Raw genomic sequence first — 25141 nt, 5'->3', positions numbered from 1 at the left:
CCTTGGCTTGAGTCAATTAGAAAGAAATTGATGTTACAAAGGAATTCGGGCAAATAGTTCTGCTCAATGAAGCAGGCAATGACTTTGCAGCCTTGTATTTTGAGAGAAGTCGATTTGTCTGTAAATTGTGAGGTGTTTTAAGGGGCTAATGAAACAGGCAAACCATTACACAATGATCAAATATAATTCCCCTTCTGGATATATATGACATCTGGAGGACAAAGTCGTATAGATCTCTGCTTCTTGATCACATGATTGTGATGTTATGTGTATAAATACTGTATGTTATTTGATTTGTGTTGCACTGACACATAATACACACATTCCTCAAAAGCATATCACATACACATACGTTTTTCCACAGAAAGTGCTGAATTAATTTAGCTGCTTAGCTGTATTTCTACTTCCTGTTATAGAAGTAAGTAAGGAGGCTTTATGGAATGCAGTTTTGAAACAGCTGTTTTAACAATGGTTATGACGTAGTATTAGGTTTGCTCTTGGCTACGCAAATCGGCTTTAAGAATACTGCGCTGCTGTGGTGACGGGTGACTAGTGAGTCAGTGACATGCGACTCACGCTGCTCAAGTGGACAGATGAGAGAGAGAGAGGACATTATTAGCATTTCTAGACCACAACATTTTCCAGCCTGATCTCAAAACGGGTTTCTTTCATATGGGTATGTGAAACGAGTCCCTGCAAACTCATAGTGATCCATACAGGATCGATAGGACTGAGTGGTTCCATGTATGGACAGGCCATTTTCACTGGGTTCATTGCGATCTGGGCAGCCTTGATTCAGATTTGTTTGGGTTTTTGGGGGGATGAGTTATGGGTGCGTACAGTGACAGTAACTGGACCGGCTTATGGTGCACTTACCAAACCCAATTACCAATGAAGAGCCGTGTGATTTCCCTCAGGAAAGGGTTTCAATTATTTTCTCATGTTTCAGAACATATATCCATGAGAACATCAATAGCCTTTCATAAAATAAACAATCAAATTGCAGCAGTCCTTTTCTAAATTCTTTAAGAGCACAGTCTGCCCAGGGAGAAGGATCATAAGACCAAGATCATTGCACCTGAGAGCTTCCAGACTATAGTTTAGGCAAATACAGAGCTGGAGAGATGGAGTCTGTAGGCAACCAGCTGGTCAGTGAAAAGTCTTCAGGAGTGCAAATCTTAATATTTCACATACTGAGGTCTGTTAAACTGATTGGCTTGAAATGGTCTGGAACATGTACATCCTTAATTATAAGTCATGATGGGTTGGACCAGTGTTGCCAGGCCTAATTAGCTGACAGGGCATCTGAAGGAATGGGCAGGGACGTGTAGGATTATAGAAGAAAACGTAGTTATGAAGGCTTCCATTGCACTATCCTTACTCCTTGGAAAAATAAATGTAGGTAGGTGAGGTCAATGTTGAGACGTTTAGAAAATGAGCACAAATGTCAATCCAGACATAACCCAACGATCTTGGAATGGGCACTGTGAAATGTTGAAATGTGAAATGTATCGATTGGGTTTTTATCTCAATATTTGTTCCACAAACCTCATGTCCTCCTTTGCCATTAAATAAATACAATTTCAAAAACGTACTACTTGTGAATTAGGGCATTAACATTCATAGCAATGGTCCAAAACAAACTTTTACTGACCTCCCTACTTTTCTAATAGTTAAAAACTTTCCTGCAGCAGACACACCACCACCTGTTTCCTGGCATCATCTACAAGCACGTCTCTGCTTCTCCCCCTCACCATCAAAGCAGTCCGATCCTGAGCCCTGTGAGCAGACTCACCTGCTTGAGTAGAAGTGGAGCGGCGGCTGGCGTGGGTTATGTTAATGTGGCCTGTGCTGAGCAGCTCCTGACAGACCCTCAGTGTTAACCCGGCTCTAGCCTGAAGCGCTCTCCCACACACCGACATGCGTGCACTCTCAGGGGACTGTCACTTTTCTCTCGCTTTTGTCTTCTGCTCTTATTTTCTCATTCGCTCGCCCCTTTCTCTCTCTTGTTCTCTGCCACTATTCTCTCTCTACTTCTCTGTCCCTGATACAGAGAGAGAGAGACAGAGAGATAGACAGACAGACAGACACTGACAGAAAAACGCAAACAAACTCAGATGATACACAACACACACAAACACAGACACACAATCTTATAAATGCAGACACCAACACTCCCAAACACACAGTTACTAAAGGAGACACACAAAAGCAGACACAAACATAGACAATGCTCTCTATTTCTCATACACACACACACACACATATACAGACATGCGCACGCACACACACCGGTATTAACCTCTTGATATTGTTATTTCTCTGCAGAGCCTCAGCTCAAAGGCATTGTTACCCGTCTATACAGCCAGCACGGGTACTACCTCCAGATGCAGCCAGACGGAACTATGGACGGCACAAGGGACGAGAGCAGCTCCTTCTGTAAGTGTGTGTGTGTGTGTGTGTGTGTGATAGTGTGTGTGTTTATGTTTATGTTTATGTTTATGTTTATGTATGAACAGTACACAGCTATAATTCCTTAACTCCATCACAATACATCCTCATAAACTTCCATGAGCCTCCTCAACACTCTCTTTTTGACTCTTCCTCTCCATCCCTCTCCCTCCCTCCCTCCCTCCCCCTCTCTATCACCCCCTCCCCCATTCTCTCTCTCTTTCTCTCTCCCGTTCTCTCTCTGTGCTGTTGGTGTGACATGCGGTCTCTGTACGATAATTAATCGGAGAGCTGTGGCTTGGCGTGTGGCCGTGCTGACTGGAGACTGGCCAGCTGTATTACACCCTGACACAGGTCATCAGCTCCAGTTAAAAGCCCATTTTGCTAAAGCTGACCTCAGTGGTCTAGCACTGCTGGCTGTTGGTCCTGGCTGGACGGTGTGTGTGTTGTTGTGTGTTTTCTGTATATGTTTGTGTGTGTGTGTGTGTGTGTGTGTGTGTGTGTGTGTGTGTGTGTGTGTGTGTGTGTGTGTGTGTGTGTGTGTGTGCGTGTGCGTGTTTGTGTGTGAGGGTGTGTGGGTGGCTGATTGAATGAGCTGGGCTCAGGTCATGGCAGATCAACACTATCCTGCCACCTGTCCATCTAACCTTCAGCATGGTACAACAGCAACAGCTGTGTTTCATATGCACTGATCCGATGTGTGTGTGGGGGGATTCTGGGCGGGTTGACAGAGGGACAGAGAGAGTGAGAGGGAGTGGGGGAGAGATAGAGACAGACAGAGAGTAGTTGTTCGTGGTGAATGTGGACACATGGTGTTTGGTGATTAACTACTGTTTAATAATATGTGTATTTAAGGATTATTCTCTGTAGTCAGGTTCACTGCAGGCCAGCCTATGTAAACATAGTTAAACTAAAAGAGAAATGCTGTCTGACATAGAACATTTTTCTATTCGGATGTGCTTCCTGTCTGCACCTTCAGATCTACATCTAGGAAGACTTGCGAAGAGGGCTACACTTGATTTGAACATGACCATGTCATTAACGTGTCATGGTAGATGGAGGAGTTATGACACTGAGTGACCAGTGATGTAACAGTTTCAAATCACCATAATCAGACGTTGTCATAACAGTATGATGCTATGACAGCTTAATAGAATACGACATAAGCTGTTATGGCATCTGAAATTCTGAAACCTGTCATGACAATTACTGCTAATATTCACATGACACTATCAAATCACTGGACATCAATCTTATCACTTAGAGGTTGAAGACAAGAGCACTAGGTTGCTGATTGTGACAGGATCACAGTTATGTACAAGCTTGTGTAGAACACCATCACAAAACGTCCAACAATAAGAAATAAATTATGGTAAGGATTTAAGATATAGAAAAGACATATTTAATGCTAAACAATGTGCAACAGCAACAGCAACAGCAACAGCCATGTTGCACAACACTGTTCGTAACTGGCCTGTCACTCTTCTTATTATACATGGCATAGTACGGGAGCTGCTGAGTTGCATTTACAGGCACAAAGCCCAGCCCTGAGAACCCAATAGAGTCTGCCAAATGACAAACAGGACAATTCACAAAGAAGCTGGGAGGACAGAGGAGGAGAGAAAGGACAGGAGCATGAGTGATAGATATGGAGAGATTATGGATAGATGGATGGATGGATGGATGGATGGATGTGGGTAGGTAATGGATATTCTTGACAACAATAAGCTAATTAAGTAAAGGTTGGTAACAGATTATCTGTGCCATTTTGATTCTATTACATAGAAAACCAACCATAATGCGACATGTAATAAATGACAGCTGGTTCTGAAATGGAGTTAGTACCGTTACTGTCGTGTATGTCGCACCAGGCTCAGAAATAGCAGAAAAAAATGAGGCAGAGGGGGGGAGAAAGATCGGTTCAGAAGAACATGAGAGGAGAACAGAAGAACATGGCACCGAGAAAGCTATCAAAGAACCGCAAATGACATGTGTTCAAAGCCGGAGGAGCGTGGATGCTAGCATGTGTAAAACTATGTCTTCATTCTTGCATAGTATTACATGCATGTCTTTGTACTTTGACTGAGGGCACTGCAGAGAAGCATTTAAATGTCTTCACACTCGTCTAGTTGCGTTAGTATTACATGTGTACAGTAATTACTCCTCAAAAAAAGAACAGTTTAGATGCAGCCCCTTTCAAAGCCTCTCTCTCGGGGGCCCGAGGTGAAGGCTATGCTGAGAGGATTCAGGGTGAATTTCACTGTAGTGGCAGGGCTCATTGTGGGAGATTCATCAGAGTACAAACAGAGGACGGAGAGGCTCACTAAGTACTCTTTCTTCCTCCATGTCTCATGTTCCCTCTATCTCCTGTCATCTCCATCTTTTTTTCATGCATTTCCTCCCCCTTCCCCCCACTGCTTCCCGTTCACTTCCGTCACGACTCCATTTCATGTGGCTGTCATTTACTCCTGTGCGCTCTCTCTTTGGTGTTTGGCTCTCTCTCCCTCTTTGCTCTCTCTCTCACACTCTCTCTCTCTGTCACACACTCTCTCTCTCTCTCCCACACTCTCTCCCTCTCTCACCAACTCTCTCATTCCCTCACTTCTTCGCTTTGCACTTTTCTTCTCTTTGCTCTTTTTCTCTCTTCCTGTCTCTGTCTATCTTGCTCTCTTTTCCCTCTCTCCTCTTCTGCTTTCCATCTCTTCCCCTCTCTCTCGTTCTCTCTCTCTCTTTCTCTCTCCATCTTACACCTCTTCATCTTTCTGTCATCTCCCTCTCTTTATTCTCCTATCCTCTTGGGGTGGGGTCCTGCTCTCAGTGCGGTTGGGGATGACAAGTTTGACAGGTGCAGAGCGTAATGAAAATTGAAGCAGCGTGGTGATCACGGCGCCTCTCTCCCTCGGCGCCTGCATCAGCATCCCCATCCTCATGACAACCACCACCACAACACCCACACCTCCCCCCCACCACCACCACCAGCAGCTCTCTGGGGGCCCCTCAGTCGTGCGGCCCCTGTCAGCTGAGAGTGATGGTGCCAGGGCTACTCCGGGTCGGGCCCCAGGAAATCCTCCCCGCTTCTCCTTGGCTGACTGGTGTTTGACACGAGTACATGTGCGTAGAGAAAGGCTGACTGTGTCTCCTGTCATCCCTCTCTCTCTCTCTCTCTCTCTCTCTCTCTCTCTCTCTTCTTCTCTCTTTCTCTCCCTCTCTCTCTCCTTCTCTCTCTCTCTCTCTCTCCCTCTATCTCCCTCTCTCTCTCTCTCTCTCTCTCTTATTCTCTCTTTCTCTCCCTCTCTCTCTCCTTCTCTCTCTCTCTCTCTCTCCCTCTCTCTCTCTCTCTCTCTCTCTCTTTTTTTTTCTCTCTTTCTGCCCGGCAGCACAGTTCAACTTGATTCCAGTGGGCCTGCGGATAGTGGCGATCCAGGGGGCGAAGACTGGGCTCTACCTGGGCATGAACAGCGAGGGGTTCCTCTACACGTCGGTGAGTCTCCCTCTGTGTCTCTGGTCAACCTGATTATGATGAAGATGAATCATGTGAATCATAACAATGATGATGCTGATAATGCTGTGATACTGTGATACTGATACATTTCTTGATCATTGATTATTTCTTGATCATGAGGGCAAGATCTATGATGATGATTGGTGATGATGACCATGGCGAGGATGATGATGATGATTATCATTATGCCAAAAACAATAATACCAACCATTTGTTTAGAACGCGGTCAATCGGAAATCCCCATTATGACACATTGCATGCTACAGTGGTACAATTTCCATATCTACTTCATTAGCAACATCCATAGTATGTTATAGCTCCCATATACCATTGCCTCTGATGAACTATTTTGTATTATTCATGTATAATAATGGCAGTGGCTATAATGATGATGACCATGATGATGATGATGATGATGATGATGAATGTGATGTTAAGTTCTGAATTTTTCATCCATTATTTACGATTTTTCTTTGCTGCTATAGGCCTATTGTGGAGAATTAGGGCATGGCTTCTATGGTTTCTTTGTTACAATACCCACTGTTTGAAGTTTCATACAAACTAAGATAAATGTAGTTGAACCACAATGTTAACAAAAGCAGTGATGACAACGACAATGGAGACGGATGTTGCCTGTGATTACTTTTAGAGCCTACAGCCAGAGGCCACAGTGCGCTTTCGACTCCCCGGCAAAGTAAGACATCCATTTGGATGATTCCTTGGACGCGGCCATTATTAGGGTCATTGTGAGGGATAAAGTTTAGAAATCCCATAGAGGTTTTTCCTCTTGGAGCTGTCACAGAGAGATTGCTGTTTCGAGGGGCACAGGAACTCAGCTAAGCTGCTTTGTGGTAATGCCCTTTGTGAACAAGCGCCTCACAAATGCGACTGAATTGAATAGATCTGGATAGAGAGTATGATCCGCGGTCTCAGAGGGAGCATGGCTCACTGGTTGTGGCTGTTGTTGGTGTTGTTGTTTGTGGTGGTGATGATGATGTAGTGTGTTTTAATGTTATAGAATATTGGCGTGTTTTGTGTGTGTTGGTTTTCCCTAGTGTGTGGATGTGTACTAGTGGGAGTTCACACAAATTAACCCGTGTGAGTGTATTTCTCTGTATGCATGCATGGCTGTGTGTGTGTGAATGTGTGAATGTGTGTGTGTGTGTGTGTGTGTGTGTGTGTGTGTGTGTGTGTGTGTGTGTGTGTTCTCAGCAGTGTCCCTGGTGCTAAAAGTTCAGTAATTAGAGGGTTTGTTCTTATCTCTACATCATGTCCCTTCCATTCTTTATAGTTTATAAACAAATACTCTACAGCCATCTCACTGAAGTCCATCTGCCATTAATAACATGGGACATTAACACTAAATCAACACCTTTGTGTTATTTAAAGGAATAAGCTCAGTTGCACAGCAAATGCATCTCCTGCTTCAGGAAGGGAGTAATCCACGTGAATCCGGAACATTCCGAGCTGGAATCTAGAGCATTCCAGGGGAAATTCTGAAGTCATGATAACTTCCTAATAGCCTGCTCCCTCTGTTTTAGCGTGACACGTGCTGCCTTTAACCCAGGGTCCAGTGTAGGTTTCCATTAAGCACTTAAGGTTACAGAGTCCCCTGTTGGTTTGATTTAGCTCCCAAATAAGCAGTAACAACAAGGGATTAGCCTTGTGCAGTGTGACCAATTACCCGGGCAGCGTTTGATGTTGAGTAAGGCTGAGAGGTGCCACATTGGCACGCAAGGTGAAAAGGGTTATTTACACAGTCCCTGCACGGAGCATGGCAGAGACGTTTACAATTATGGCAAAATGACAAAGTGAGGGTTAATGTATGCAGTATTGAAGTGTGATGTGTTGAGCATGCAAGCCATGATAAGTGTGTGTGTGTGTGTGTGTGTGTGTGTGTGTGTGTATGTTTGCATGTGACTCTTTCTGTGTGTGTGTTTGTGTGAGGTGGGGAGGGGGGGGGGGGTTGAGAGAGAGCAAGACAAGGAAAGAGAGAGTGAGAGAAGAGAGTGAGAGTGAGTGAACAGAGAGAGAGAGAGAAACGAGAGGGAGGAAGGGAGGGGTGTTGACAGAATATCCCAAAGCTGGAGATTAGAATTCAGGGCTGAGAGAGAGAGAGAGAGCTTTTGTCTTTTGCCTCTCTGTGAACTAAGAAATGAGGGGATTTTCTCGGCAGAAGTGGAGAGCGTTATTTGGTTTAAAGGGAACTCACTCTCTTCTTCACGCAATGGATCATTGTGGCTCTCTGCAGCATGGCATGCGCTAGGGCATCCCCGCTTCTCTCTCTCCATCTCTCTCATTCTTTTCTCTCTCTCCGTCTCTCTTTCTCTCTTGTTTTTCTCTCTCTTCTTCCCTCTCCCTCTCTATTTCCCTCTCTCCCTCCCGTCATTATCTCTCTCTCCCATATCACTTTCTCTCCCTCTCTCTCTTTTTCTCTCTCTTCCTCTCTCTCCTTCTCTCTATGCCTCCCTCTCGCCCCTCCCTATCTCTGTCTGCCCCTGTCACTTTCTCTCCCTCTCTTTCTCCTTTGTCCTATATACCCCCCCCAGCCCCCACCCCCCCCCCCCCCCCCACACACACACACACACACACACACACACATACACACACACACACACACACACACACACACAACCCAGTCTCCTTTGAATCGTCTCTCCGTCCTTCGCGTCCTCTCCTCGTGTCCATCCTGTCCCCTGTGACCTTCCCTTCCGGAAATCGCTCCTTATCTTCCTTGTTTTTCCCTCTGTTTCGCCCTTCAAACGCCCCTCCGCTCTCTCTCTCTCTCTGCCCTGCCTGTTTTTAATTCTCCGCTATTCTCCTCATCTTAAGCCTCTGTGTCCTATGGCATGTTGTTGTCGTCCTTAGGATTTCCAGGTACCACTCTGCCTTCCTCTTCTCCTTCCTGTCCTCTTGTCACTCTGCAGTATCGCCTGCTTCCCCCTGACCTGCCCCCCTCCCTCCACGACGATCCCTTCTCGACTTGTGTCTTTGCGGCGTCTCTGGGGATAATGGTCCCTATTTATGCAGAAGATTAACGGGCACATCGTTAAGGTCCAATTACATGCAGCTTTAGTTTTGATAAGATGATTGAAATTGCCCTCTGGATGTTTTTTTCCTGTGAAAGGATGAGACAGAGGGTGTGTTTAGTCTGAGAGCACCTACCTTAAGAGAGCTTTTAAAATGCATCCATGACCTCATTACTGACACATTAGGAATCAAGAAGGAATGTGAAGGTGTTATATTAATATACATTGGTGCACGGTTTACAGTTATGTAATGCTATTTGAATGTTTATGAAAATGTAGGGCTTATGATTTGAATGTGCGAATGTGTGTGGCGGCATGTACGTGTGAGTGCGTGTGTGTGTGTGTGTGTGTGTGTGTGTGTGTGTGTGTGTGTGTGTGCGTGCGTGATTATGCCTGTAATGTCTTGCGTGTTCTATTCTCATGCATGTGTGTGTGTCTGTGTGTGTCTGTGTGTGTGGTGTGTGTGTGTGTGTGCTGTGTGTGTGTGTGTGTGTGTGTGTGTGTGTATGTGTGTGTGTGTGTGTGTGTGCGTGTGTGTGTGTGTGTGTCTGTGTGTGTGTGTGTGTGTGTGTGTGTGTGTGTGTGTGTGTGTGTCTGTGTCAGTGGCGTAGCCAGAAATATTAATTTGGGTGTGCCTGTGGGATTTAAGTTGTGCGAGAACCCAAGCCAAAAGTGATAAACCGTAAGCTATCTTAAGATCTCATTAAAACATTATACCGAGTATTTGCCTACTCTCCGTTTTTTACATTGTTTCGATAGCAGGCTCCTGGTTTTGTTTACTGTTGCTTAGAAATATGTGATAGTTTCAAGACATAAGGTGGGGTAGGCGAGCCGCAACATTATTTCTTCATTTAATGCTACAATGATTTCCTCAATAACATTATAGCCCAACTGTTGCATAAAAGCAATGTCAGACCTGTGGCGACTACAATGGTATACTCACTGAACATCTGCTCCGCTGAACACTGAGCTATCAGATTATCTAATGGCGAGGGTAATCACAAACGTAGACGGCTCTTTCCTGACAGCTGTTGTCTGTTCCTCTTTCTCTATGCATGGTGTCTTAAAAAACTTGTCCAGACTCAGAGAGCTTTCTTTTGACAGCATTGCTTTGTTAATTAATCTCTAGCTGGCTAGCTTGCCGTGGTCTGTCACTGACCAATTGAATTGCATAAAGGCAGCTTCTGCGCCAACACCACTACCATCCATTACAAGGGACAGGAAGTCTTAATTTCAATAGTGAGTAAGAAATAGAAAGAAGACTTTTTGTAATTTGCTGCTAATACATTTTTATGAGTATGCCGGGTGCAGGGGTGTTTCAAGGGACTCTGGGGGCCCCAAGAAAAATGTCTGAGCATGGACCCCCTAACCCTTCCTCCTGACGCCCACGTCTACACATCTGCAAAGGGTATCTTTTCAAGTGAATCTTTTATTTTTAAAAGTACAGAATAAATACAAATAATTTTATATGAATTGTAATAATTATAAATGTGTGTGTGTGGACACATTACTGAATAATGTAAGAAGATATTTTGGAAGGCAAGTCACAGGCCTATCTGTGGAGACTGAGGTCTACTCGTGCATTAAGAAACTTAAGCAAATCTCCTTCAGAGAAAAGTATGCTAGCATTGTTCTTTTTAATCTACAGCCTTGGCTACATCTTATGTTATGCCAAAGCTTTGTACACTGTCAGACCTAAATAGCCATATTACATACAATGCCGTTTATGCATTAAACACGTTAAAAACAGATGACAGTGTAGGAGATAACCGTAGCAGCCAGACAATTTACGTGAATTCCTTACACCTAGCAAGCTAAATAGACTCTTTATGTTTAAGTTACTGGCTAGCCAGTTGTCAGAGTTAACAACCCATTAATCTGCTGGGACAAACTGAACCGTAGCTACATACTTCACTGTCCATCAGTCCAGTTAGCCAGGAAACTCATGCAACAATTTCTCTGAACATGTTTCTAATAAATAGCAATAATCAATACTTATGACTAATTGACCCTGAATATATTCAAGTTTAGTTTTATAAATTCAGATTGAAAACTATAGCCAACTATTTTTCACAGGTGAGCTGACAATCCAGCTTCCTGGAATACCCCTGGGTCTAAACCTGTCCTAAACAAAACAGTCCCATCTGGGCTTTTCAGAGGGACAAAAGTGCAAGAAATATTATATTCATGTTGTGAACAAATCTGACTACAACTAAGACAGTAACGGAAAAATAATATTTAACTTGCACCTATTTGCACCGTTTGACCGACTTGAGCTCTGGTTTAAAAAACGTGCCTGTTGTCTGACTCTAAATTTTTGTAACATCTGACTTAACGACTAAAGCACCTTTTGAGACAGTGTGAACGGCTTGAACACTGGTCTAAAGAATGGGCGTATCATTTTAGAGCTGAATCTTTTGTTTCTAGGCTACGACACATAAGCAGTCTCTCAAAGTGGTCAGGCTGACATAAAAAAGGGGGAGACGGTCCTGTCGCGACGATCCTGGCTGGATGTGCCAGCTTTAGATTTAGATGGCACAGGCACATCCAGGCACACCCATGGCTACGCTAGCGATTCGTGCTCTGTGTGTGTGTGTGTGTGTGTGTGTGTGTGTGTGTGTGTGTGTGTGTGTGTGTGTGTGTGTGTGTGTGTGTGTGTGTGTGCTTGTGTGCGTTTGTATGCACTCGTGAGTCTGTGCGTGGGTGTGTGGAAGTATGTGTGCGTGTGTGATCCCCTCATTAAAGATGCACAGGGAGGCTCACTCCTCTGGAGAGGACATCAGTGACAGAGCAGACAAATGTTTCGCACTGGTGACAACCAGCCCATCACTGTCACCAACAGCACAGCACGGGAGGAAAGGAAAGAGGGAGAGAGGGAGAAAGGAAGAGAGAGAGGGGGAGGGAGAAGGAGAAAGGGAGAGGATGAGAGTTGTGTGACAGCAGCGATTCAGAGGACACCGCCTGTGGGAGAAGACCCTGTTTTAAAGCCATTCTCCTCTTTACTTTCTTTCTCTTTCTAATTCTCACTTCCTCTGTCTCTCTCTCTCTCTCTCTTTTATCTCACTCCCTCACTCTCTGCCCTCTCTTGCTTTTTAGTTCTAGTCTCCTCTGGCCGAATGCCATTCAAATATGCTCTCTCAACATAACTGTAAAAGTACATAACGTACTTGGAAAAGCAAATCAAAGAAACCCTTTTAAAAGGAGGAGTGTCAAAACCCTCATTACATTACCACTTATAATTTGGGCTGATTCCATTTTGGAAACGAAATCCACTATATTCTCTCTCTCTCTCTCTCTCTCTCTGTCACTCACACACACACACACACACTCTCTCAAACACACACACACACACACACACCCACACACACACACACACACACACACACACACACACACACACACATGCACACACACACACACACACACACACACACACACACACTCGCACACACACACAGTTAATGAAAGCTTAGTAATAAAACACTTGAGAAATCCGAATAGACTCCATCATCCTCGGCAGTGCTCATTTACTGCCCACAAAACGTCCCATAATCTTCCTCTCAGGTGCCTTTGTGCAAAAATCTAGGCTGTGATGATCAGCGAGGCGTGAGCTCAGTAGGGCCCCCTGGGGGCCAGGAGGGTGGAGCGTGCACAGAGGGGAAACTCCATGTCATTGGTCTGCTGTTGCAGGGAGGCAGGAGGCTTGGCTACCTGTGGTCGGCCCCAGGAAAATGGCTCCCCGATAAAAATAGAGCTCGGTCCTGTCCTGACCCACTTTATCATCTGTGTGCTCCGGAAAAACCCTCCTGGGCTCAAAGAAGGGGGGTGGGGGGTGCATGGAGGGTGGGGGTGCGGTGGAGGTGTGTGCAATTGGAGTTGTATGTGTTGGAAGTGGCTGTGTGTGTGTGTGTGTGTGTGTGTGAGAGAGGATATTTATGGGTTTGTGTTTTGTGTATGCATGTGAGTATATCTGTGTGTACTTGTGTTTGTCTGTAATTCAGAATGGGTGTGGCTGACACAGTTGAAAGTTTGCCCAGCCTTTTCCACCCCACTGTATTTTCCGTTCTGTGCATTCTGATCAGACTAAAGACTCTGATCACTTACGATCATAATCTGGTCAGATCTTTTCTGACTTAAGGCTGATGTGTGTGCCTGTGTGTAATGTGTATATGACTGTGTGTGTGTGTGTGTATATGACTGTGTGTGTGTGTGTGTGTGTGTGTGTGTGTGTGTGTGTGTGTGTGCATGTGTGTGTGTGTGTGTGTGTGTGTATATGACTGTGTGTGTGTGTGTGTTTGTGTATATGACTGTGTGTGTGTGTGTGTGTGTGTGTGTGTGTGTGTGTGTGTGTGTGTGTGTGTGTGTGTGTGTGTGTGTCTATGACTCTGTGTGTGTGTGTGTGTGTGTGTGTGTGTGTGTGTGTGTGTGTATATGCGTGTAGGTATGTGTATCCTCCACTGCTAGATGCTGCTGCATTCCTTGCTGGCTCTGTGCTCCGTGCTCCATGCTGGGTGGTATTGAGATGCAGGGGACATAAACAGTGCGATATAATCGTTCCCAGCAAACAGGGCAGAAAGGGCAGGAAAACATTGTTCGAGAGAAAGTGGAACAAAGCAGGGCACAGGCTGGAGGTATACAGCTCTCCTGACATGAATAAGTCAAACGTTTCCATTGTCATTTTCTTTTGCACAATACCAGGCGCACACGCACACAAACACAAACACACACATTCTTGCACACACACATAAATACACTCACACATTCACATTCCTATCTACACAGCACAAGGACACACACCCCTAAGGACTCCTTTCACCAATATACACAGACTCACGCACATACCTATGCACACACATACATATGCCCAAGGGCGCATGCAAACACACACACACACACACACACACACACACACACACACACACACACACACACTGTATATATTTCTCTCTTTTTCCTATTAAGTATATTTGCACCATGACTGGGACTGCCAGTAACAGCGCACTGAGGGATGTGTCATCCTGTCATTGTCACGCTAGATGTCAGCGACTAACATTCTAAAGCAGAATTATACTGACAGAGGTCCTCTGCCTGTCACTCAAACAGAAGACAGATTCATCCATTGGTTGTGAACAACACCCCCTCCCCCTACAGCCCCACCCACTCCATTAGGCCGTGCCACTGTCTGTATTAAGAGTAGCACTGTGTGTGTGTGTGCGTGTGTGTGTTGCCAGGGACCTTTATGGCTTCCCAAGCAGTTATGCTAGCAGACAGCTTGATCTCTTTCATCCTCTTTTAACCCCTACTGATACTTATTGTCCATCCAGGCATTACTGACTTACGTAATGTGACATAACGGGTGCGACATCTGCACAACATTCAGGAAATGGCAGCAAATCATTGTCTGGTAGGATTCATTGCAGCATGATACAGGCAAGGAAAGTAAAAAAAGTGCTTTTGAAAGAGAGAAAATACCTACGCATATGTTTAATTCTCCTTCCATTCACCAAGACACATTCTGTATGAAATGTAATGCTTCTGAGTTACGGTTTAAGATACTTACCTCATCTGCTTCTCCTCCATTAAAGCCTAATTCTTATTAATGATATAGCTGCTTTAGGTGCTTTGTGCTCTTGTCTCAGACTTCTATCACACAAACTTGAAAGAGAATGCGATGCCGGTCAGTCACTGTAATTAATTCAGCTGGACCATTCAAAATGGTAGCGGTGTACGTGTGAATTATAAATTTAATGAACCTGCGCGTTTGATAGACAAGGTCATTATTTCACCGGGAGTTCGATGGTGGAGGAGATCGGTGGAGGAGATCAAAGCCGCGTCTCCTGCCAGAGTCAGCCTCTCCCCCTCTGATGAAAACACTGGCAGTGACTGTACTGATTTTAGCAGAAAATGAAGACGATTATGCCCCTCTCCGCTGGAAAAAGGGGATGTCACATGCACTTAAAATTTGCCCCATTTTGTGTTTGTCTTTTTTTCCCTTTTCTTCCTTTCTTTTTTATAGGAGAGGAAGAACGACGTTCCACTCTTTGCACAGGCACTCCCTAGAGGGTGTAGCACTGTAGAAGGCAGCCAAAGCTGAGGGAGAGGGAGAGGCAGAGGAGGAGGAGGAGAGAGAGAGATAGATAGAGAGAGAGAGAGAGAAGGAGGGAGAGAGGGAGGTTAAGAGGCAGTTATCCTGTTTTAGTAGCATGGCGGACAAAGGCGGAGGTACGGCCTTTATGGAGCAGGTAGAGGAGATGTAATCAGACACCGATGCAAAAGGGAGGGGGAGAGGAGGAGGAGGAGGAGGAAGAGGAGGAGGAGCGAAGGGAAGGTCGGAATACCGCGCCGCATGATAAAAGGCTGCTCCTGGTCCTCAGGATTCTCCGCACGGAGGCCGGATATTACCTCTCTCTCCCGGTTTCATTAGAATTCATTGTGCTGGCAGATGCAGAGAGGGAGAGAGAGAGAGTGATAGAGAGCATTAGAGAGAGGGGAATGCTGCCAAAATCAGTCAATGAGTCACAAGCAAAAGATTACATTTTTATCATTGTAATTAGTGTTAGTTTTTAGTTGAGTTTTATTATTTTTTAATTCCAAATTGCAAATTCCAAACAGAAGCAAATGGAATGTTGGTGACATGCACGTTATCTGGTTTGCCTGATTTGTAACGTTCTGTCATTGCTGATGATTTTGTCCTTGTGGCGTTTCACCAGACACCACTGTGCTGCAGGGAGATCAGCGGGAGCCATGTTGTGCTTCAATCAGACAGTTTTGGTTTAATACAGAGTGCCTCCCACCCCCGAAGCTGCGCCACGGGTGTAGCCCGGGATCGGTGCTAAGGTCATGACCTTGCTCAGTTAGCGCCAGCCATTAGCAAGAAACGTGGGCCACATCACCACCGCCACCATACCAGTCACACACTCATCACAGAGGGGTCACCCGCCACTCGCGCGTCTCCCGGTTGATTCGTTTCCGAGCCGAGCCCAACTCCCCTCATTTCTCTCCCCACTCCACCCCTCGCTCCACCCCTCACCCCACCCCTCACCCCACACGCGTTAGAGTGACTGAGAGCCTCTGAGCTGTCAGGAGCCCGAGATGGACTCGTCCCCCCAGGACGCTACTGGAGACATGACTGTGCGGGGGGGGGGGGGGGTTGTTAAGTTCTGTTCTGGACATTTCGAATATGCCAGTGTCCTGTCTGTTTCTCAACAGCCTCAGTCCCTGCTTGTTTCCAGCTTGGCATGAAGGAGGGAAAGAAGGATGTAAGGAAGGAGAGAAAGGAGGGGAAAAAAAGCCTTCAGTCAGCTGTTTCAGGCCTGTTGCGCTCACTAAATCAATCCTGTAGATTGGGTTTGCTCTCTGACAAGGAAAGGACCCCGTGGATGACTAAGAGAGATGCATACTTGTCGCTCGCGGTTACTGTCACTAGGCAAGGCTGGGCTGTGAGGGTCGGGCTGGGAAGTAATGGCGGCCCCAGACGTTGGCTGAGATGGCTCAGTTTTGGCCCTGATGCGGATCTGGCTGTGGGGGGGGGGGGGGGGTTGGGCGTATAGGAGGCGTGTTGGGGAGTCTGTTGGAAACTGTCAGGGCAGTGAGTCACAGTGAAGGGGGTGATATAACCGATGAGGATGATGAGGCACTGGCATAAGAGAAGTCAGACTGCTATCTGTGCTCCCAGCTGACTGATGCACTTCCACAGTCACCATGCAGTCAAGGTTTAGTTACACCACACCAATTTATTCCTGCATCTTTTGTATGTGTGTGTGTGTTTTGTTGAGTATTTTCACATTTCGATGTGATCTGTCACATTTCTATAAATTCACTGCACAGTGGGGTATGTCTGTGTACAACATGTGTGCGTTGAGTTTGCCTGTGAGTTTGTCTCTCTCTGTGTGTGTGTGTGTGTGTGTGTGTGTGTGTGTGTGTGTATGTGAGAACCCTTCTGTTTGGCGTACCTTGGGGACGGCGTTAAGTTTATCAGAGATGCTAATGAATGCGGCCGCTGTGTGTGGAGTAATCTCCCACGCTCACCCCCCCGGGACTCTCCCACTTCCGCTTTCAAAGAAACACAAATATGAGAGGAATCTCAATCTCCCCTGCCAACTCTCCCTGGGCTCATCTGTCTCCCCGAGTAATTGGGCATCTCTTCATCGCCCTGCGATCCCATGAGCCTGCCTATGTATGTTGCTCACACATGTAAGATTAGCATGGTTGTGGGCAAATGTGTGTAATTGCATTTTAGATAGGTAAACAGTACTTCCTGGAATAAAAAAAAACAGCTCATCCCTTTGAAATATTTTGAATGGACTCCATGAAGGTGTGCTTCATTAAATAATTGGAATATATCACTGATGGAGCTCCTTAATGAGTTTCATCACAAATTCACTGTATAACAACATGGTAACACTTTACTTGAACTCAGTATTCATAAAGCATTATAAACACATTTATAAATGATTATAAAGTATTCATTATGTATTATAGCGACTGACATAAGTCTATATAACTATTTATAAATAGACATGACTTCACTCATAAAATGTTATGATGTTGTAGTAGAAGCCGTACACAACTATTATGAAAGTCACATATGGCTCCTTGAAGAGCATTTGGTAAACAGCATTTAACATATAGCATGTCATCAGTGCCATTATCAAGAGGTAAAAGAAGCTTTATAATGCATTCTGATCTGTAAGGCGTGATACTATCACATTGTAATACTTTATGAGTGCAGTCATCACTATGTATAGATAATTAATTATACATACTTATGTCATCATCATTACGAGGCATGGATACTATATAACCTTTTTTGGGTTTATAATGCTTTGTGAACACAGGGTTTAAGTAAAGTGTTACCAAAAACATTACCTTGCCTTTTTACAGTGCACAACAGTTTGCCATGCTGCACTTCATTGCATTTTGTCTTTTCATTTATGTGGTGTGTGTTTCATTGTGTGTGTTTCTCTCCCTCCCTCGTCTCCTGCTGCTGTTTTTCAGGAACACTTCAACCCGGAGTGCCGCTTCAAAGAGAGCGTGTTTGAGAACTACTACGTCACCTACTCCTCCATGCTGTACAGGCAGAGCCAGTCAGGCCGCTCGTGGTACATCGGCATCAACCGCGACGGCCGGGTCATGAAGGGCAACCGCGTGAAGAAGACCAAGGGTGCCGCCCACTTCCTGCCCAAAGTCATTGAAGGTCAGGCTCCCCGGCGGTGACGCACGGTTGTGGTTCCGCTCGAGTCGTTTAGCCACGGTGGTGGTGGTGGAGGGTGAGGGGTAGGATGAGGAGAAAGCTCCGACCCTCCAGCCGCCTAGGGGATTGCTGTCTGCGCTAAGGGTTTATGTGGAGCCTTTGATGCGATTAATTGATCGTTTGGAAGCATTAATTGGCTGTAATGGTCGCTGCACCTGGCTGTGCAAGCGTTAATCGCAGGTTGGCTGCAGAGGTTAGGCAGAAATTCGAAGTCAAGCGGAAGTCATGAATAGTTAATCACCCTTTGCGAGAGGTTTTTTGTTCTCATTTTGTGGCTTTGGCGAAGGCTAACACTGTGTTTACAGCACAAGGAATATAAAAACGTGTGCCCTCCAAACAACACTGATCAAGATTAATGTGACAAATCACAACTGCAAACACTGAGGTAAAAGCCAACCGGCTCTCGGAACAAAACATTTTAGCGCAAGAGCGTGGCTAAAACATTCCCATCACAATGTATGCTAAAGTGGCATTTTACGGCTGACCTTTATTGAATCGGAGAGGTGACTGACGGCCAATCTTGCAAATTCTGGCCCAGCGCAAACATGAAATAATGAGAACTGCACTCCATGCTGATGCTGCCCTCACCCGCGTGAGAAGCCACAGTTAAATAAAACATTTGCATGCATGACTGCATGTTTACATTGGGAACCAGACAAAATGCTTTGTTTGTAAAACTGACGTGGTGGGGGGCAAATCAGCTCAGCTCTTGTATCAAGCCACATCAACATAATTTCCCCATATGGGGCTCAAATTTGGCCAAACCAGCAACGATGACAATACATGATAAATGTTTTGTTGTGTTTGTGAAAACAACTTTCCTCATTTTATAAGCTGATGATGACGATGGCGATGAGGTAATCAGTGGCTTTTCCCTCACTGATGACATTGATTTGACTGGCAACAACAGAGGTTCTGTTGTTTGTTTACATCCATTTATTTTCCCCTTGACGTGTCCCAGGGTATTATAATCATGTACTTCATTTTGTCCACCTGAGAAAACGGTGAGTATCAACGAGTGTCCATGTATCAGTATGAGTACAGGTTACACCCAGCACCACATATTGGCACACACCACTAAAATGCACAAATGCATGCTAGTGTTTGTGAAGAGGCACATAAACCACATTGCTAATTTACTTATGGGTACTTATGGTGTATTGAGTATTATTTCAGTAAACCAAAAAGTACCTCACATTGTATTTCAGCAGGAAACTGAGCCCAGGTTAAACAAAGCTATGCTTACAGTGGTTAACACATTCCTTCCTCAGTGGTCATACAATGGGTTTTAGACCAGCATAGGCTGACGGTGATTTAGGGACTTGGTATGACGATGTCCTAAAACGATGCCCTTCTCCTGCTCCTCTGTCCTCTCCACAGTCGCCATGTACAAGGAGCCTTCGCTGCACCAGCTGGTCGGCGAGCTGAGCCCTCCGTGCAAGACGGTGAAGACGTCTGACACGCCATCGAAACAGAACGGCAAGAAAGAGGCCCCCAAAGCAGACGCATCATAACACAGGGGCCCCTGGCCAGGGGTAGGGGCAGCAGTGACACAGAGAAACTCAATCTCCCACGATGCACTGGGAGGTAGGAGGAGCAGCAGCAGCAGCAGCAGCAGCAGTGGCGGCGGCAACCGCAGCAGCGGCCAAACAACGGGAGATGCGCTGGCCTCACGTGGGGCAACCAGGCGCTACGAAAGAAGGTCACCAGGACCGAGCCAACGTCAACCGAGAACGGGCGGTGGAGAGAGATGAAAAGAGACAACCCCGTTGCCGTGGAGATCTCCGCCCGGAGCAGGCTAGCAGCACCCAGGCCCTATGAGGCCCCGCAGAACAGACACCAGACTCCGTCCGATCTCCCTTGCTCTTGTCACTCACTCTAACTCGTCTGCCCTGTGCCCTGGCCCCTCCATCCCAATGCCTGCACCGCACCTCCCAGCGCTCTCCAGCACCCAGCACAGGTCTATAGCCTGGTTCCGTTTCTTCTGTCTCAGACAACAGGAGAACATTTTTGTTGTTTTTCTATTCTTTTCTCTTCTTTTCCTTTTTTATATTCATTTAATCTTACTGACAAGTCTGAAAATTCAATAAGTGTACACAAGCCAGGGAATTGATGGTGAAGTGAAAGCTCAGTGATGATCTGAAGAGTCTTTGGTGTCAAGAGATCATTCATTGCCATTTTGCACGCATTATTTAGTTGCTGATCCCCCCCCCCCAACCCTAACCTCCCTGGATGTGTGAATGTGCTCTGCATGAATGCAGATGGGTTTTGTGTCAATAAACTTGTGTGGTAGAGAGTGTGTATGTGCTAGTGTGTGTGTGTGTGTGTGTGTGTGAGGTGGAGAGAGAGACAGAGGCACTGTGTGTGTGTGTGTGTGTGTGTGTGTGTGTGTGTGTGTGTGTGTGTGTGTGTGTGTGTGTGTGTGTGTGTGTGTGTGTGTGTGGAGGGTGTGTGTGTGTGTGTGTGGAGGGTGTGTGTGTGTGTCTGGAGGGTGTGTGTGTGGAGGGTGTGTGTGTGGAGGGTGTGTGTGTGTATGTGTGTGTGTTTGTGTGTGTGTGTCATAATCATTAGATTAAACCTCTGCTGGTCTGTTCCTCCCTCTGTGAGTTACTATTATCACCGTGGCGACGCCAGTTCTCCACTGTCCGACCAGCCACCAACAAAACACCGAGCAAATCAGAGCACAGACGGTAGAGGAGGGGCAGAGAAAATCAATTTTTATTGGACAGCTTGAACAGGATCTATTTCTATTGGACAGCAGTGGGAAGATTGATTTCATTTGGACACAAGCCAGAGGAACCAGTTATATTGGTCAGAAAAATGTCATTGGGCAGAACAACAACAAAAAGAAACAACATCTAACCATCAGTCTTTTACATGTGACCCTGGGTTGATACACCCGGAGTATGTTTACCTTTATTTGTATATCTGTTTTTTGTTTGATTCTATACTTCCTTTCTTCAGGTTTAGGTGTTATTCAAAAATGAACAAAATTATTAGAAAGGGAATCTATAAGAGTGATTCCACGCCACATTTGCTAGTGTGAAGCCAGTAGTGTCGCTGTGATGTCTACAAGGGACAAAGCAATAAGTCATCACTCTTCCAGGCCAAATATCAGCGGAGGGAATTCAGGTTGCACTTGCTCAAAGCGCCTCAGGTTTAGGTCCACCACTCCCCCCCCCCCCTCATCAGGAGTATTATTAGGGTGGGATTTAACTGTGTCACACCACAGAAGACTAGAAAGGAACACATATTTTTCACCACAACCCCCTCTGTCTCCATACTGTTTTTCTAGCTGAGGAGATAGTGGAGCAGCCAAAAAAAACAAAAAAACACAGCTCTAGATTGACAGGTGGTTTTTTTTTTTCTTTTTTCTTTCATTATTATTATTTATTTTTCTTCTTCTCTTTTTCCCTTCCATTTGCCTTTGAAGGAATTCTATCAGGGGATTTGTGTGGAGTTCAGTCATGACAGCTTAAATTATTCACACAACAGCAGAGGGAAAGGTGGTAGCGACAGCAGCAGCAGCAGCATTAGCGATGATAGCATTAGCATTAGCATTAGCGGTGGTGGCGCTTTTGGAGGCGTCCGCTGCAGTCTTTGCATCTGGTGTGATTTTTCAGGCTCCTCAGAGTGGAGCTTTTATCTGCAACACTGCTGCTGGCTGAGTAGCTGGTGAATGTTAAATGCAGCTGGGGAGGATTATGGTTTGTGCATTTTTATTACCCCCACACCGCCCGCCCATCACTTCATCCCACGGCTGGGGATTGTCAAACTCAAACTGCCACCTCCTCTCAAAATTCATGCCCCTCTTCTCCATTTAAAGGCTGACCCCACCGTTTAATGTGAAAGAAAGAGTGACCCCGGGGCTATTACTTGGTTAGCCCTCATATTTTAAAAGGCCTTAACTGTGTCAAATGTGTCCATGATCCCTTCCCTAGCTGTCTTATTTCATTTCCTTTGGTTTCTTGTTTGTTTTCGTTTTCTGTCTTTTTTTGACTCAGCAGGGTTGTCTGTGGTGTTTCTATTTTATCCCTGGGCAGCCATCATTGCCATGAAGCCAGAAGTTAATGCGTGACTTCAAAGCAAGCAGGGGAGCGCTTGAGCCACAGAGAGGCTGTTTATTATTCTGAAGGGGTTGTGCTGCTTATCCACTCACTGTCCTTATCCAATCCAAACAAAAGAGTCAACTCTGCAGTATGTGGCTGCATGTGTCTCTGTGTGTCTGTGTGTCTGTGTGTGGGTATGTGTGTGTTTGTGTATGTGCATGTGTGTGTGTATGTGTGTGTGTGTGTGTGTGTGTATGTATGTGTGTGTGTGTGTGTGTGTGTGTGTGGTTTGTTTGTGTACGTTGACAGGTTGACATCTTCCAGGACTTTTCCCTGCTCTGCCCAGTAGAAGTAAAAAAAAAAAAAAAAAATGCATTTGGGAGTCTAGGGAGTCTACTATGGCCTGCGTGGTAACATCAGGCCCTGCAGCCACTTCCTGTCTGACTGCTTGCATTCTGATTGGCCCCCGGGCACAGCGTGACCTTGTTTTCTTGTTTTTTTTTTTCATGCTGTGGCGGCTCTGCTGTCAGGGCAACCCAACAGAGAGGTTTGAGACGTGTGAACTACCTTTGGCACTGTGCTTTAGGGTGTCAATAAGAATGGCAGCACTCATACGTGTGTGTGTGTGTGTGTGTGTGTGTGTGTGTATGTGCTTCACACACTCCAAACAAGGCTGTCCCCATGCCTGTGTGCACCACATGACTGCAAGCTGCTTGCAAAACATTATCAAAGGAAAAAACACCGGTTATACCGGGATAGAGATATTAGACAAACGTTCTAGAATGTCGTCAAAATGTTCTGTGAAAGTAGAAAAAGGTCAGAGAATGTCGCTGAATGTTTTGAGGAAGTTGTCAGAAGGTGTGCGATTGTAGACAGGAGGGTATGTGACAAGTGATAGAGGGGTACCAGAGGTACACGTGGTGGTTGTTGTAGCCCCGCTGTTGCGGGGTTGTACTACTGGAAAGATTTGAAGTGTAGGGATACTTTAAAGAAAGAGAGATTGTTTGGACAAATTTCTGTGAAAGGGAGGATGAATTGTATATTTCTGACAGGTGAGATGACGGAGAAGAAGATGTGAGAAGATGTATGAAGGAGATGTAATTACAATAATGAATTATGCATAGCAAACGCTACCACTGAGGGGGAAACAAAGTCAAGGCTAAGCAATGCCTTGTGCTCGTAACTGAGAGCGTAGCAGCAAGGAGAGCCAAGTCCTTTTCTGGGTGACAGAGCGGACTGGGAGGCAGAGAGGGTTCTCTGGGGCCCGGCAGGGGGGGGGGGGGGGGGGGGGGTGCTACCTGGCTAGGCGGAGGAGGTGCTGCGAAACACAAGGACAAATGTGGTTCACACGCGCCCCCTCTTGTGCGCTCTGAAGTCACGCTCCATTTCCTGAGCAATCTCCCCAAACCCTGTCCTGTGTGTCCACTGGCCATTAACCTTCCCTCCAGCAGTGTGCGTGTGCGTGTGCGTGTGCGTGTGTGTGAGAGAGAAAGCGAGAGAGAGAGAGAGAGGAAGAGAAAATGTATGTGTATGTGTGTGTGTGTGTGTGTGATAGAGAGAAAGAGAGGAAGAGAAAGTGTGTGTGTGTGAGTGTTTGTGAGTGAGAATGAGAGCGGGTATGAGAGAGAGAGAGAGCAAACGAGTGAGAGAGAGGGTGAGGAAAAAGGGAGGGAACGATCGATAGACTCAATAAAAGCCAAACTGGAGCGCAATAGTCCAGCATTGAGAGCAATAATTTCCCTGTGCAACTGAGGAGGCCGAGCGCGCTGGCTGATAATGAACTCTCTCTGGGTGTTCCTGTGGAGTCCTCCACGGCTAACCACTGCTGGGTGAGTGTTCCAGAGGAGGGGTCTGTCTCCCCTCTCACCCCCTCTCAGGCTCTTTCTCTCTCTCCCTCTCTCTCTCTCTCTCTTCCTCACTCTCTCCCTGTGCCACCTCTCGCTCTGCCATCCCAGTTTCATACACATTCCTAAACATCACCAGACATCCCACTCAATCGACCCTGGCTGTCAAATACGGCACACCAGTTTTTATGCCCTCTACCGTCCTTACATAGAATGTCTACTATGATAAAGTAACAGAAAAAGAGAAAGAGAGAGAGAGAGTGTGTGTGTGTTTGTGTATGTGTGTGTGTGTGCGTGCATGCGTGCGTTCGTGCGTTCGTGCGTTCGTGCGTGCGTGCGTGTTGATACAAACACCCATCAGGAATGGTTTTATTTTTGTTAATATTCCAAGCCTTTCTTTAAAAGAATGTCTGTAGTACAAGCCTCAAGGTCAGGTCTGGCCCATCCATAATATCAGTCTTCCCCACGTTCCATATTTCATTTGACAAGTGAAAAATTGTTTGGATGACAGGAAATAACTCCAGCTATGCATCCCATGGAATCAGGCTGAGGGAAATTATCACATGGGAGAAAAAATACATGATAACAACTAATGCTGCCAGGTATAATGGAAGTATATTCGGCCTGCTGTGGACAAACGTGTTTGAGCTGTTGTGTACGTGGGTAGTGGTAATATATGAAATGATTGTTATTATAAATGGTTGAGGGCTTTTTTCTGATATGAAACCCAGGGTAAATGTTTTGATGAACAGCATAATTACTGTTTGAATGGTGCTTCCTCGTCCCTGGTTTAATATAAGTATCTAATAATTAATATATATATAAATATATGATATAAAGAAATTGTGAGGTCTTGTATTGATATTTTTTTAAACATTGCTATGTCTTTGTGAATGACATTTTTCAGTGAAGTTGTAATGGTTTCATATAGTTTCTTGAAATTTGCCCTTTTTTTCGTGATGAAGATTGTTCCTGAGAGGTGCCCTCCAAGTGCTCCTCTCTGAAAAGTGCGT

The 25141-nt window shown here is 45.6% G+C and overlaps 1 protein-coding gene across 1 annotated transcript in view; it reads left to right on the top strand.

The window, feature by feature from the left end:
* The window catches only part of fgf11b (fibroblast growth factor 11b), a 39127-nt gene extending 18595 nt beyond the window's left edge, over positions 1-20532 (top strand). Inside the window, exons 2-5 of the mRNA XM_012829970.3 lie at positions 2329-2439; positions 5829-5932; positions 17980-18178; positions 19616-20532. Of these exons, the coding sequence (XP_012685424.1) occupies positions 2329-2439; positions 5829-5932; positions 17980-18178; positions 19616-19749 (548 nt within the window). The 3' untranslated portion in view covers positions 19750-20532. The remainder of the gene's footprint in view (positions 1-2328; positions 2440-5828; positions 5933-17979; positions 18179-19615) is intronic.
* The last annotated feature ends 4609 nt before the right edge of the window (positions 20533-25141 follow it).

Source organism: Clupea harengus, chromosome 8 (genome assembly GCF_900700415.2).
Source record: "Clupea harengus chromosome 8, Ch_v2.0.2, whole genome shotgun sequence".
Taxonomy (NCBI): domain Eukaryota; kingdom Metazoa; phylum Chordata; class Actinopteri; order Clupeiformes; family Clupeidae; genus Clupea; species Clupea harengus.
Note: the sequence above shows the minus strand (reverse complement) of the source record. Positions and strands in the feature narration are given on the sequence as shown.